General features: G+C 42.9%; 1 protein-coding gene across 1 annotated transcript; it reads left to right on the top strand.

Annotated features, from left to right (window-relative positions):
* Positions 1-677: 677 nt before the first annotated feature.
* LOC139732805 (uncharacterized) lies at positions 678-9,469 on the top strand. The gene is made up of 3 exons (XM_071643646.1): positions 678-5,120; positions 7,391-7,671; positions 9,355-9,469. The coding sequence occupies exons 1-3, from the start codon at positions 678-680 to the stop codon at positions 9,467-9,469; spliced, it is 4,839 nt and encodes a 1,612-aa protein (XP_071499747.1).
* The last annotated feature ends 6,228 nt before the right edge of the window (positions 9,470-15,697 follow it).

The following is a 15,697-nucleotide window of genomic DNA, read 5'->3' on the forward strand; positions in this document are numbered from 1 at the left end:
CTTTGGCAGTCATTGACTGTGTTAGTAGTTGTATAGGCTACATTTTGTGTGAAGGCCTAGTGCAGATTTTGGTGAGGATTCTCACGTTTTGAACGTTTGTCGTTTTTGCATGAAGGTCTTGTGTAGACCGATTTGGGTGAGGATTCTCACGTTCAGTTGTGTGCGTATATCTAGTGCATAGCGTGGGTATTGCGCATTGGGCTCGCACGTGTTTTGTAGTCGCAGACGGTCGGTCTAGCGCGTCGTGTGTAGGGCTAGTGCAGTTTGTGAGTGTGCGTATGCTGGATGTGTATGTGTGGGGGCTTGCGTACACATTGGCTACGGGTCACGCCGAATTTTCAGGAAGATTAGCCTCGGTTAAAGGCTTTGATATATTTTCCTTGGTTTGCACAATCGTGCTATCGTTTGTAGTCGTTTGTAGTGAGTGTGTATACTCATTCTATGTCCTTAGATCACATGCTAATGTGATGCCGTGGTGTTCTGATTGTATGCCTGATTCGAAGGCTTAGGGATTTTGATGTTTTCTGCTTATCGTAGAAAATTTTTGCCTGTTCTGCGCATGTGACTGGGTTCATGCGTACATGTGTACTCATATGCAGTGCATTTCTTTTGTTAAGGCTTTGTAGTTTTGTGAGGATTTGTGACTTCTTGCAAGTTTTGATTTTGATATTCCCACAATGGCTGATGTCGTGCAGAGCTTTGTTGATGAACCCACTCAGGAAGGTTTTAATAACCTGAGGAAGGCAGAACTGGTGGAAGTTGCTCGAATTTTAGAAATCCCGATCAAAACATCGGATCGAAAAGCAGAGATCAAGGACACAATTTCGGAGTTTTTTACCAATACTGGTATTTGGCCTGCCTCTTTGTCAGAGGATGAAGCAGGGACAGATGATGGTGAAATTATCACACCTTTGGTAACCCCTGCAGAAAGTGAATTGAAGAAAATTGAGATCCAGCTTCGGATGAAGCAGCTGGAAGTCGAGGCAAAGAAAATAGAACTCGAAATCAAGTCAATCGATGCAAAATTGAATGAACCTTCTTCCGGCAGTTCAGCAAAGTCATCAAAATTTGATGCATTAAGGCAATCTCAATTGGTGCCGAAATTTCGTGAAGACCGGGTAGAAGAGTTTTTCCAGCACTTTGAAAAAGTGGCTGTGAGTTTAGAATGGCCCAAGGAAGTGTGGCCGACATTGATACAGAGCTCGCTGGTAGGGAAGGCCCAAGAGGTCTATGCGTCTCTCACTATTCAAGAGTGTTCTGACTATGAGAATTTGAAGAGTTCCGTGTTAAGGGCGTACGAGTTGGTGCCGGAAGCCCACAGGCAACTGTTTCGGAATTATAGGAGACGGGATGATCAGACATTTGTTGATTTTGTGCAACACAAGCAGACCCATTTTGAACACTGGTTAAGGTCGTCTGGTGTTGATGATTTCCACAAACTGAAAGAGTTGGTATTGTTAGAGGAGGTGAAGAGGTGTGTTCAGCCAGATCAGCGGCAGTACCTGGAGGAAAGGGAAGTGAATGGTGCCAGGAGAGCTGCTGTCCTCCTTGATGAGTATGTGCTTACCCACAAGGGTACTTTCAAACTTTCTTCAAGCAAGAAAGGAGGCCAGGGTGTGCCAAGAAAAGGAGCTGTTGCTCCGAGCATTCCCAAGCCCGATCTTGATCAAAAGCCGAACAAGGCTTGCTTCTATTGCAAGAAGGACGGACATGTGATGTCATCTTGCTGGAAGTTAAAAAAGAAGCGAGAAAAAGAGGGGATTAGCAACCCCAAAGCATTGCCAGATGCTTTAGCTACCACTCGCACAGAGCATCTGCCATCGTTTGAACGGGTGGCAGAGAATTACAAACCTTTCATATCTTCAGGGTATGTTAGTTTGACGCCTGATAGTGAGCAGGTTCAGGTTCACATTTTGAGAGATACAGGAGCATCACAGAGTCTCCTGTGTGCAAATACATTGCCATTTTCGGTTGAATCTTCTGTGAATTCAGAAGTGTTTGTGAGGGGAGTTGAAGGTGGGAGTGTCCGAGTGCCTCTTCATAATATCGAATTGAAGAGCGATCTTGTCAGTGGCTCAGTTGTAGTAGGTATTTTGCCTACATTGCCAGTCGAAGGTGTCACCTTATTGCTCGGCAATGATATCGCTGGAGAGAAGGTTTTGCCTCACTTTCTCCCAAGTAAGACACCCGTGGTTGACGAAGCCACAGAGAAATTGGTTCAGGATATGCCTGATGTGTTTCCCTCATGTGCTGTTACCAGGTCAATGGCTCGTGAACTGAAGAAAGAGGAGCAAGAGGATATCTTGGCTGATACTTTCTTCTCTAGACTTGAAGAGTCTAGCAGCAGTGATGATGCACATATGGACCATGGTCAAATGTCAGAGATTTCTCGTCAGAGTCTGGTTGAATTGCAGGGCAAAGACCCTGAAATAGTGCGTCTTGCACAGTCACTTGTACCTGAGGATGAGGAAGTGAATGAAACATTGAAGTTTTACAAGAGGGATGGTATTTTGATGAGGAGGTGGCGCCCTCCTGATGCCACAAGTGATGAGGATTTTCGAGATGTTCATCAAGTAGTGGTACCAAAGATGTACCGGAAGGAGATTATATCTCTTGCCCATGAAGCACCATTGGCAGGTCATTTGGGGATCAACAAAACCCAAGAGAAGGTGCTTCGATATTTCTTCTGGCCAGGTTTGCGACATGACGTCGCAGAGTTTTGTCGGTCTTGCCATGTGTGTCAGGTAGTTGGCAAGCCAAACCAGAAGATTCCCCCTGCCCCTTTAAGGCCAATTCCGGCCTTCGAAGAACCGTTTAGTCGGGTCATTGTGGATTGTGTCGGTCCTCTTCCAAGGACAAAGTCGGGTAATCAGTATTTGCTGACGATGATGTGTGCATCTACCCGCTTCCCCGAGGCAATTCCATTACGGACAATTACTGCCAAGAATGTCAGTAAAGCTCTTGTGAAGTTCTTCACAATGGTAGGACTTCCAAAGTGTGTGCAGTCAGACCAAGGGTCTAATTTCACATCCAAAATCTTCCAACAGGTGATGAGTGAGTTAGGTGTAGAATGTAAGAACTCAAGTGCTTACCATCCACAGAGCCAGGGAGCTCTTGAACGCTTTCACCAAACCTTGAAGAATATGATGCGTGTGTACTGCAGTGAGCACGAGAAAGAGTGGGATGAGGGTATTCCTCTCCTCTTGTTTGCAGTTCGAGAATCGGTCCAGGAATCTCTTGGATTCAGTCCTTTCGAGCTGGTCTTTGGGCACTCAGTTCGTGGTCCCTTGAAGATCTTGCAAGAAAAGATCTTGGTTGAGCCGGAGTCCAACCTATTGGACTATGTGTGTCAGTTCAAGGATAGACTTTCTTGTACTCGTGAACTAGCTGCAGGTCATCTGAAGGCAGCTCAGTCTAACATGAAGAGACTGTTTGATCGGAAGGTGAAAGAAAGGCATTTCGAGCCTGGTTCTAAGGTTCTTGTGTTGCTCCCTCTTCAAGGAGATGCCTTGAAGGCTAGATATGCAGGGCCGTATGTGGTTGAGAAAAGAGTGAGTGATGTCAATTACATCATCCTGACACCTGATAGGAGGAAGAGGAGAAGACTCTGTCATGTCAACATGCTAAAGGAGTATGTTGAAAATGTAAAAGAGGCTAAAGAAAAGCCTGTTGCCACAGTCGGAATCGGTTGTGAAGTGGATGGTGAAGACAGTGAGAGTGATGATGTGGAAATTCCGCAGTTGATGTTGAAGAATTCTGAGGTGTTAGCAAATCTATCTGACACATTATCTCATCTTCCAGGAGTAGAGAGAGCTCAGGTGATGGATGTAGTCCATGAGTATGAACACCTCTTCAGTGATGTACCAGGTCGTACTAGTGTGGTGGTGCATGATGTTGATGTGGGGGACTCCTCCCCTGTCAAGCAACACCCATATCGTGTGAATCCATTGAAAATGGATGTTCTGAGGAAGGAAGTTCAATATATGCTTGAACATGACCTTATTGAGCCCAGTAAGAGTGGATGGAGTTCTCCCTGTGTGTTGGTTCCAAAGCAGGATGGTTCTTTGCGTTTCTGTACGGATTACAGGTTGCTCAATTCGAAAACAAAGTCAGACTCGTACCCTTTGCCCCGCATCGATGATTGTATTGATCGCGTAGGGAATGCCAAATACGTCAGTAAGTTTGACCTTTTGAAGGGGTACTGGCAGGTTCCCCTCAGTGAAAGAGCGAAAGAACTGTCTGCATTCGTGACTCCTGATGGATTCTTCCAATACAAAGTGATGCCGTTTGGGATGAAGAACGCGCCCGCTACATTCCAGAGACTCATCAACACCGTCACGTCTGGCTTGGTGGGATGCGAGGCGTATCTCGACGACATCATAGTGTACAGCCATACATGGGAGGACCACCTTCTGAGAGTCAGAGCACTGTTTGACCGCTTGACCAGTGCCAACCTTACTGTGAACTTGAGGAAATGTGAGTTCGCCCGAGCAAAAGTCGTGTTCCTGGGTCATATTGTGGGACATGGTTCCGTCAAGCCTGTTGAAGCAAAGGTGGAGACGATCCTGAACTTTCCCCGCCCACAGAGTAAGCGAGAACTGAGACGATTTCTGGGCATGACTGGCTATTATCGGAAGTTCTGCCATAATTTCGCTGATGCTGCAACACCGCTTACCAACATGTTGCGGAAAGACTCGCAGTTCGACTGGTCAGATGACTGTCAAGTTGCTTTCAACCGGCTGAAGGCAATGCTAGCGAGTTCTCCGGTTCTTGCAGCGCCGAACTTTGACAAGCAGTTCATTCTTATGGTGGACGCGAGTGACACAGGAGGAGGAGGAGCCCTGATGCAGAAGGACGACAACGGAGTTGACCATCCCGTCGCGTACATGTCCAGAAAATTCAACAAACATCAGCGACGGTACTCCACTGTCGAGAAGGAGACGTTAGAGCTCGTCATGGCTCTTCGTCATTTTGACGTGTACCTGAACACTACAAAGTATCCAGTGCTGGTGTACACAGACCACAATCCGCTTGTGTTCCTGTCGCGAATGAGGAACAAAAATGGACGCCTAACCAGATGGGCGCTAGTGCTACAGGAGTACAACCTCGTGATACAGCACGTACGCGGAAAAGACAATGTCATTGCAGACGCTTTGTCCCGTGGATAAGATAGAAGTACACGTATTTTCCACGGATGGGACAAAAGAACACAGATGTGCTTAATGTCCAGAGATAATAGACTGGTGATGACTTGGAAGCACGAACAATACCAGACAAAAGAAATGTGTTTCCATGTTATTGTAAGAGAAGGATATTTCTCTTGTCAAAGAAAGAGTGTTCTTGTTTTGAAATGATGACACAAACATTGTGTACACTGTTTTAATTTGTATCCATAATTTGTTCTTGTCTGCATGGGAAAAGACAGCATGTTTTCCAAATTGTCATGATTTTTGCACCAAAACAGGGCAAAATCATTTCCAGTGATATAGCATGAGTTTTGCTATGTTTTATGCTTTATATGCTGAAGAAAGGGGTTTTCAGTAATACAGCATATTTTGATACAGTGTATAATGTAGACATGGTATTAATTGGAACTGCAAATTAAGTTGCATTGCTGTTTGCAGAAAGCACACACAAACACACAAAAGCTGTTGTTGCTTCTTTTCAAATGCTTAATTTGCGAGAGTTGGAATATTTGTGGTATCATAGAGTTGACCAATTATACATGTTTTCCATCGCATAGATTGGGTGAAATTATAAGTATGATACTTATAATGTTTGATGATTGTGCAAGGTTCATGAGACCATACAGGTATACAGTCATAACCAGGTAATATTCATGTGATATCTTGTTTCAGAAACAGAGAGAGTATAATAGGTGTTCATAATTGCATTGTTTTGCTATACTCTAGTCACTGTACATGCATTTATTGTCTTGACGAACAAGGCTTTACAGTACTTGAACAGAAGTGCCAAGAAATTAGAAATGTAGAGATGTTTGTCAGACCAAACAGTTGAGCTGAAAGCGTTGTTATGTCAGTTTTCATCAAAGGTCAGATTGCTACAAGCTCACCATGTAAAAATGGTTAATAAGTATAGTGAATGGAAGATTGCTTCTATTATTGGTGACATACACAATAATCACAACAAAAATGTGTGAAGTTCATTATGCAAACTGCATGATTATCAGTGTATGTAGGTTATTCAGTGATATGTGTAGCGGTTTTTCTCAAGCATATGCACATCAAGCTAAGAGAGAAGTTTGATATGTCCATACTTATGGTATATTATTTCATGATACAATTACAGTGTATTTTGTTCTGAACCAGCAGCATTTCTTAGACTTCGACTAGGTGTTGAAATGTTTGGCCATTTGATACTCATAAGCATTTCAGGAAAGCTAAAGAGAATACATGCTTCATGATTTATGACCAAGCAGAAAAAAAAAAAGAAGAAAAGAAAACAAGGAATGTTGTGGTTGTAAAGTTTTGCGCGTATACGCACATGCTTGTTCCGAGCAGGTAGTGGGTCTATATTTAGACAGTTAGCCTACGCTCAAGACGGGTTTTGATAAGGCTCATAAGTCTGAGCTTGTTTATGTGAAGAATCCACTTTAGTGTATGAACACACAATTGTGCATTTTTATGTATTGTGTTTCGGAACATGTTTGTAACGACTGTTTGCAGTTTGACTGGAAAGTTCTTCCATAACTTCCCGTCTTAAGGGGGAGATGTGATGCGCCTTGAACAAGGCTAATACCAATAAAGAGGTCCGCAGCAAGTTATCGCTCTCAGATCAAGACATGGCTTCCCAATCGTGGTCTTTTGCAACGTTGTTGTGATGGTTTGGGTGCGATCTGCCAGGAATGGAGCGGAACATTTTGATTGTCATGATGTGGTGATTGGGTTGAGTCGTGACAGAACTCGAAGATGAAATCCTGCGGCATGAGCCCTCCAGAGGACCACTGACATCCTTGTCCCTGTCCCTCGCCACTGCCCGTCTCAATAGCCGTCTTCGCTCACGTGGCCTTTCAGCACGTGAAATGTGGACTCAGCGCGACCAATTCACGCACAGTCAAATTCCACTGTCGGATGTGGACCTCATCTCTTCACAACATGATCAGCGCCTTTCGAACCAACCCCACAGCGAGCGTTCTAAGGCTCCCTCCCGCATCCTCCCCAATGATGACCCTCTCGCAGTTGGGGACCTTGTTTATCTCCGGTCAGATCGCAGCAAGTCCTCCGCACGCACTCGATACCTTGTAACGTCAATGGATGGCAGGTGGTGGAACATTCGCAAATTCATTGGCTCTCAGCTCAGAAAATCGTCATATCATGTAAAGACATCGCAATGCATAAGGGTCCCTGTTCCCCTTGTGGCACCTCCCCAGCACCAGATATCTGACGACGATGAGACAGACTTGCTTCCCCCAGACGACGAGCGAGATTTGCTCCCCCCAAACACCTGCAGAGACATTCCACAGGAACTTTCATTGCCTCCTGGGCCAGATGTCCCGTGTGTCCCCCTGCAGGAACCCCCTCCTGAAGCCCCCTTTCCCCCTCTGCCCCAGGAACCTGCCCCCACTGCTCCGACTACTGACAGTCCAGGTTGTCCCCCCACACATGTGACCCCCACTAGGCGCCCTCAGTGCTCCCGACGCCTCCCACCTAGGTTTGATGATTATTTGATGTATTAATCAATGATATATTTTGTCTTTTGTGTGAACTGCTGGCTACCTCAGACTAATTCCCTCTGCCTCCTTCACTCACCGAGTATTCATACCTCACTTATAGCCATGTTATTTCGGTGCCACATATGTTATTTCAATTCCCCCTATCTGGTTTATTACATTATGTCCCTATAAATCAGGTTATTTTTCTTCTGAGGTGTCCCAAACAGGCGTTTTCTTACTCTGTACTTGTATCATGTTTATTTTTCATTTCTACCAATCCGTATTTGTATGACATTCCTGTTTATCTTTATTGTCTCTCACCTGGCTGTCTTGGTATGTTCTCTGTACTTTATTTCAGTCATGGATATGTTTATAGGTGTATTATTTTTCAGTCACCCTGCTTATGTCACAGTGATTTGCCCTTTTGTATTGTGCATAACATATGATGCCTATATTTTTGGTGGGTGCATACGCCCTCCTGTTTCTGAGTGTAATACCAGGTTTATTTCTACCACATGTCCTCATCTTCTCAATATTTTCCGGTTACCCTTATATACTTACATCTTTAGTGTTATGAATAGCTACTCATACTGCCTGTCCCTAATTGCACCGTTACTCGTAAATCTCAGTGTTCTCTGCTACGTGCATATGTAATTCTATTTTATGATATATATAGATATGTGTATCTCCTGTGTCTCCACATGAACATTTACATCATTTTATAATTTTGTTTATGCTGTGTAAGTTTATGCCGTTGTAGAAGCTTCTTATTTTATGCCATCCTAGCTTGTCCTATCAGGTTGTACATGATTGTCAAACCTGTTGTTTTTGCTGAATGTTATGTTTTATATCAATCAGGACTGTATGCATGTTCCCCTCACTCAGTGTCAGCATGTCTGAGAGAGGTAATGATATGGTTATATGCATGTAACAATTCATGATTGTTCTTGTTTTCGTTAACGTTGACGAGAAGAACTGATGGTGGGATGAGTATCTGGTGTTATTGTTAACTGTACCCAATAAGTTTTTTTGATTACACTCTTGGTGTCTAAGTCAGACGTTAGTGTAATTATTATTTTGAGGTGTTAGCTTAGTGTTTTTATAAGCCAGCCTATTACAGTTCTTGGCAGTTTACTCTTGAAAGTATCATAGGTCATGAACAGTGCAACTATTTGTAAGTTATAATAGTTCACAGCCCTATTTATTTTAAAGATAATGGTTTGTTAAGCTCAAGTATTGTAGAGCTTCTATATTCTCATTGTTATTCAAGTGAAAAACTAAAGAGTAAAGAAGAAGGGCAATCACGCCAGTGTTATTAATGTTTGTTAATGTTACAATTCAAGCTTGTTACATAGCGCCACCTCGTGGTGACTGTATGGTTATTCTCTGCATCACACTGCTGGTTATCTGGTCTGAAGCTGTGTTCTATTAAATGCCTTTAAGGTGACTGTTTACTTGGAAACCCGATTTGTGTCTGCTTCTCATTTACGCTTTTTATTCTTTGGATGGAGGTTTGTCTTCCGGTGATGTTCGTCAGAGTGCCAAGAAAACTTTGTGAACGCACAAAGTTTTTCCTCGCCAAAAACGGATAGCGCAATCCGACCCTTGTCCTATACAAGTTGCACGTTTTCTCCTGTATCTGTACTTAGCTTTGTCGTTTCCCTCGTGTTTCGATCCGCTAGGCCTCCTGTAAAGTACATGTTGCCACCTGGAGGAGGAAAAGCAAGCGACAGAGAAGGCAGATGCGGTCCAAGAAGTAGCAAATTGGTCCTGAGAGACACGGGCAATTTGGTTTGAATGACCAATATTGTCATAGACACAAAGGCGAAACAAATTCGAACTATTTGGCATTTGTTCCATGTTCCTCTTGTCACTGCCGGCAACTAGGGACAGCCTGGTGGTAGTGTCGCTGCCCGGAAAGCAGTAGATGACAGGTTCGAGTCCCGCTGGTTCCTTTTTTCCGACATGTTTGTTAATTTACAGATCAGCAGTTGCGATCTTAACAAATCTAATTTGTAGAGGGAGACAAAGTGAAGAAACTTGCACCCGAACCTTCACCCCTCTGAATAATATCTTTCTTTCCTTCAAATTCGAACTACTTTGCTAAGTCTCCCCGATTTACCATGCAAATGTTGTGCTTCAAGTGAAAAGGTGAGAGGCACATCAAAAAGAACGCAAAATGCATTATATATTTCAAGGTCGGAAAGACCCTCATCTTCAAGGGGGGGGGGGAAGGAACTTCTCACCCCTCTGTGACAGGACAAGTCTTTCTGAAAAGCAAGATTTTCAGTCAGTTTACTATCATGGCTGTCGTAAGATTGTTGTAAATACTGAGGAACTGCAGAGATCTGAACAAAATTAATGGAAGCATGCATAATTAATTCACTAGTTGTAGGTTTTACCAGCAGAAAGGCAGCCTTGATCGGGTTCGCTATCATGGGGCAATGAAGTATATTCGATATGACTGGGCATCGGCTGAGATAAACTGTTGAATATTCCCCGGTTAAAAGTTATGAGTAAACTTTGTGTTGAAAATGAGACAATGAGTAATAGAAGAAGCCATTAAAATCAAAACCCATGACGTCAAGGTTCGAATAGCAGAAAATCTAAATGGGCCATCTTACTATCATGTGACTGTGATGCATTTGATGTATCTAAGAAACTGTTTGAGAGAAAATAAGGACTGCTTCAAACCTTGAGTCAATGTCCAAATTTGAAAAAAATGTATTGCTGACATTGATATTCTGAATGCAGTCAAAATAGTGTTTATGACTTCAGCATCTTCAAATACAATCGATGAGTTCGATGAAGAATAATTATATGCCTTCACTTGAGAAAATCAACGTTAATCCGGTTGTTAATCACTGAAGAACATCTGAAAAAAAAATTAATCAGAAACAAAAAATAGAAAAGCTTAAATTTGTGAAGTAACATCGGGCATGAATGAAAGTGACTTTGTTTAAAGTGAGGAACTTTTGGGTAAATCTGAATGTAAGTGATATTAAGGACCAAAATGAAGAAAGCGGTGTCAAAGGTCTAGCAACAAGTAGCCTAAAGTGTACAGGTAGTAGAAACAGAACTGACCGAGTGGTGGACGCTCCAAGATGATGTAATAAATGTATAACCCGATAGCCGTAACGTCAATGGATCTCTGACGTTCGATGTACGTCTCATGCGTCACCTATTTGTTCCTCGTGCGTTTTGTCCTGTGGGCAAGCAGTTCATATTCGTTTTCATTCGTTTGCGCACGTTTTACTGTCCTCTACACAATCGCCCCGGGGTCGTTGTGTATTCGTTTGGTTCGGCCCCTATACCGTGCACGTACGCCCCTCTGAAACGGAAACTGCACTTTGTCCACCGGAATGACGATTTGAACAATGGATGAGCAAAATATCGCCCGTTTTTTTGTACGGTGGGCCTATCCGGCAAAGTGTGACAGGGGCTTAATATATGTATATGTAAAAATGTGTAAATAGTAGGATAATTTTGTTGAAATATATTGTTTTTAAATATAGATCTAGGTCTGAAAATAACTTACCAACCAGAGAAAAGTTATTACAAGTCACATGGAACATAATAAGAGAAGGAAAGAAAAAACACTCACATCAAAAGCAGGAACGATACATTTGCATTTACGAAACTGGGAAAGCATAGATTTTAAATGATTTACTTTTGGTGGTTTCTCTATATTCATGTATGCTATATCACAGTTTCCGTACTAAATTGTCTTACCTCATAATAAATTATGTTTACTTAGTTCTGTTTGCTTGTCAAATGAGCGAGTCACTCGGCAATTGCTTATGAGTGACTTGCTCATTTCACTGGATCAGGGATATTTTAAAGGGAACATAAACCCAAAGAGCAATGTGGATTGAGTAAAAGCATTAACATTAGTAGAACACATCAGTGAAATTTTAAGGAAAATCGGACAATCGATGCAAAAGTTATGAATTTGTAAAGTTTTGGTGTTGGAACTGCTGTATGAGGAGACTACTGGAGGTTATGACGTATGAGTGGACAATAATATAAAGAAAATATAAAAGGAATTCCACACAAAAAAATCTAGCAAAATGAAAGAGTACTTGACTAACCGCTTTCAGAAAGCAGGGGGAATAAGTGATACCCCTAACTATTATGTCGGTATCAAGTTGATGGAATGTGCAATTTTTATGAAAAGTGAATTTTTCATTAATTCCCTTTATATTTTCTTTATACTGTTGTCCACTCATACGTCATAACCTCTAGTAGTCTCCTGACCCAGCAGTTCCAACACCAAAACTTTAAAGATTCATGACTTTTGCATCGATTTCCCGATTTTCCTCAAACTTTCACTGATGTGTTCTACTAATGTTACTGATATCATTCAATCCACACTGCTCTTTGGGTTTGAGGTCCCTTTTTAATGCACCATATGTAGGCCCTACTTATGTTTTTTTTTCTCTCTCTCTCTCGAATCAGGAGTATGGACGGAATGGGGGAGAGGAACACGATATCATGAGTAGGCGTTTTCAATTTTGCGTGTTGTGAGCTTTTGTGCATGTGTGTGTTTTGGTATGTATGTTTGTGTGTATGTTTATAAGGGGCTGTACGGAATTATATAAGGATATTAGGAATGTAGATATGCGTGTGTTTCTTCTTCTTCTTCTTCTTCTTCTTCTTCTGGTTAAGTCTGTCTCCTTCAATAAGCTGAAGATTCTTGCAGACTGTGTTGTTTACATTATGATACAGTTTATCTAAGCCCCCGTTCCACTAGCACGATTTGGACCCCGATCTGTCCCGATCTAGCAGATCGGGAGAGAGCGGCAAAAGCGTACGTGGATCGGAAGCATCGTAGCAGCAGCGTATGGGGTTGGAGCGGGCATTTTTTCAGATCGGGAAGAAATTTTGAACCGGTTCAAAATTTCTTCCCGATCTCCCCGATCAAAACTGACATATTGCTAATCGTACGGCAAGCGGGGAGAGCGTAGTGACAGCGTAAACGCAGCGGGGAGAGCGTAGTGACGGCGTAAACGCAGCGGGATGAGCGTAACAAGGTCTTTCTGAGCGTAGTAACATCGGCACAAGAACGGGAAGTAATTTTAGCTGTAATTTTCGAAGAAGAAGAAGAGATGAAGAAAAAGAAGAGAAGAAAGCAGCGAAGCAGCTACCCAAAAGGCGAAGAAAGAGAGACTGCACGTGATGCTGAAAGAGGAGGAAGAGGACATAGTAGAATTTTGAAGAATATGAAATCATCTACAACTGGAGGAAGACGGACTATAAAAGCAACGACATCAAGAAAAAGCCTTGGAAAATCAGCACGTCTTTGTTTATACAATGCATTGCTGCAAAAGAACCGTGAGTTGAGGAGCCTCTTTGAGGTCCACAGTATATTTCTTCGGTTCTGCATGCTAATAAGTGGGCTGACTGCAGACCGACAGTCGTATCGGGGTACATCGGGGCACATCGGGCACTTTTCAGCTCTCTGAACGGGGTAACAGCGTGATAAGATCGTATAAATCGTTCAGAGCGTAGATACAGCGTGCATCGATTGGATAACATCGGCAACATCGCACTGACAGCGTAGCTACATCGTTCTAAAGCGTACCGGCAGCGGCAGAGATCGTAATGTCTCATTCCCGATCATCGTAGTAAGAGCGTAGCAAGCACTTGGTAGTCGTAACTGCAGCGTACTTAGAGCGTTCTAACATCGTACTGTGTCCAGATCGGCTCAGGTTTTACCCGATCCTTCCCGACCTGAGAAAATTGTCAAATCGTAGCGAGAACGGCATAGTGGAACGGGGGCTTTACAGAAATTTACAAGCACATAACAAATACTAGTACAGTAAGAAGAACAAGACTAGCCACTGTGATCAACCGTTAGTTGGTTACGGAATACTCCCACAGATGGCGCTGCAACAATTATTTCCGACGACCGAATTCCAGCCCCTTACTGTTCTTGGAAAGAACGAATGGCGATGCTATTCAGTTCTTGAGTATGGTATCTGATAGGAATGTGGTTGCGTGGCTCTCGTCAACTGAGTACTAGTATTACACCTGTTTGATACTATAGCCCTGTGCCGAACAATGAGTAAGATTATTGTATATATTGTTCATCATGATAAGCCTGCCATTTTCTCTTCGCTATTCCAATCAAGTAGCCCAATCAAGTTCTTGCAGCATTTTGGTGACTCTTGAGGTATTATGAAAACGATTCAAAGTGAAACTCGCAGCTCTTCTCTGGACCATTTTCACTCTGTGGATGAGGTCTGCGAATATGGATCGTTTTGTAAGCTGTGGCTTTGACATCAGAAGATTTTATGCGAAGACTGCGTTTTAGAAATTCAAGGACGTTATTGGCTTTATTGACAACATTATTGATGTGTTGGGTCCACTTAATATCAGAAGCGATATGGTTACACCCAAGTACTTCACGGATTCAACAGATTCAAAAAGGGCGTTATTTAGATGATACATGTGTTTCACCTTCATTCTTATCCTGGAAATTGTCAAAACCTTGCACTTATCCGTGTTCAAAACTATCATCCATATTTTCGCCAAATCACCAATTTTGTTCAGGTTCTCTTGAAGATCTTGTGTATGATGTGGATTGTCAGTGGTCATGTAGGAAATGGCATCATCGGCAAAAAGGCGAACCTCTGACGCTAGGCCATCAGGCAAGTTGCTAATGTAAAGCAGAAGAGGCAAGGCCCAAGAACCGACCCCTGGGGCACTCCAGATCCTACCACTATTGGAGAAGACCCTTTGAATTCGTCCATTGAGAAACTTTGAATCCATTTCAGATTCCCCCCCCCCCCCCTGATACCGTAGTACATAGTTGCTTCGCGCCAATCATTTGGTATTTCTCTCAATTCATATGACAACCGGGGGAATATATTACAAAGAATTGGAGCCAGAATTTTTGTCAGCTGCTTCAAGACTCGTGGAGTTGATACCATCCAGTCCAGGAGCTTTGTATATCTCTAAGCCACAAAGCAATTTTTTCTGCATATATCGCCCTTTGGTGTAAACACAATATCCTCCATTTCCTTACAGTCTGAGGTTGCCGGTAGTAAGCGATAGAAAAAGAGATACCACATAATTGTGTTTTTTTTTTTCATCTCCATCTGAGAAGACGGCTGAGTAGCCCATATTCAGCTACGCTAAGCTGGTCTTTCATGGGTCCAGTTGAATGTGAGGTGGGACCACTTCACCGGGTTAAACACCCTGTTCTTTGCGATGAATGAATGAAGCGGGATCTTTTACGCGCATGAGTTGTGACTCTCTCATACACGGGACCTACATTTTATGTCCTATCCGAGGGACAGAGTGTTTTACCTCTTGCTCCATTGCTCAGTCCAGACTCGGGTTCTAACCCGGGTCCTTAGGATCGCGAAGCAGACGCGCTATAGTCTGGATGCCAAAGCCACTTTTTGGGCCTAACCTTGTTTTACCGTCCACCCAATGTTTTTTGATGGTTTTGCCCTATTTCGAGGGTGCTGAATCCGAATCTGGATGATGCAACTCTTGCATCCTTGAGGATTTTAAGATATTCAAGATGGCCGCCAAAATGGCCGCCCAAACCGGAAATTCCTATGTATTTCCTTCTAAATGGTGAGAAATTGAGAACAATTGATGGTTTTGCCCTATTTCGAGGACGCTGAATCCAAATCTAGATGATGCAAGTCTTGCATCCTTGAGGATTTTGAGATATTCAAGATGGCCGCCAAAATGGCCGCCCAAACCGGAAATTCCTATATATTCCCTTTTAAATGGTGAGAAATTGAAAACAATTGATGGTTTTACCCTATTTCGATGGTGCTGAATCCGAATCTGGATGATGCAACTCTTGCATCCTTGAGGGTTTTGAGATATTCAAGATGGCAGCCAAAGTGGCCGCCGAAATGACTGCCAATTAAAACCAGAAATTCCGATGTATTTCCTTCTAAATGGTGAGAAATTGAAAACAGTTGATGGTTTTACCCTGTTTGGAGGGTGCTGAATCCGAATCTTGATGATGCAACTCCTGCATCCTTGAGGATTTTGAGA

The sequence above is a fragment of the Diadema antillarum genome, unplaced genomic scaffold (genome assembly GCF_040938485.1).
Source record: "Diadema antillarum isolate AM-2024a unplaced genomic scaffold, OU_Dant_1.0 seq00000450_RagTag, whole genome shotgun sequence".
NCBI classification, from domain to species: domain Eukaryota; kingdom Metazoa; phylum Echinodermata; class Echinoidea; order Diadematoida; family Diadematidae; genus Diadema; species Diadema antillarum.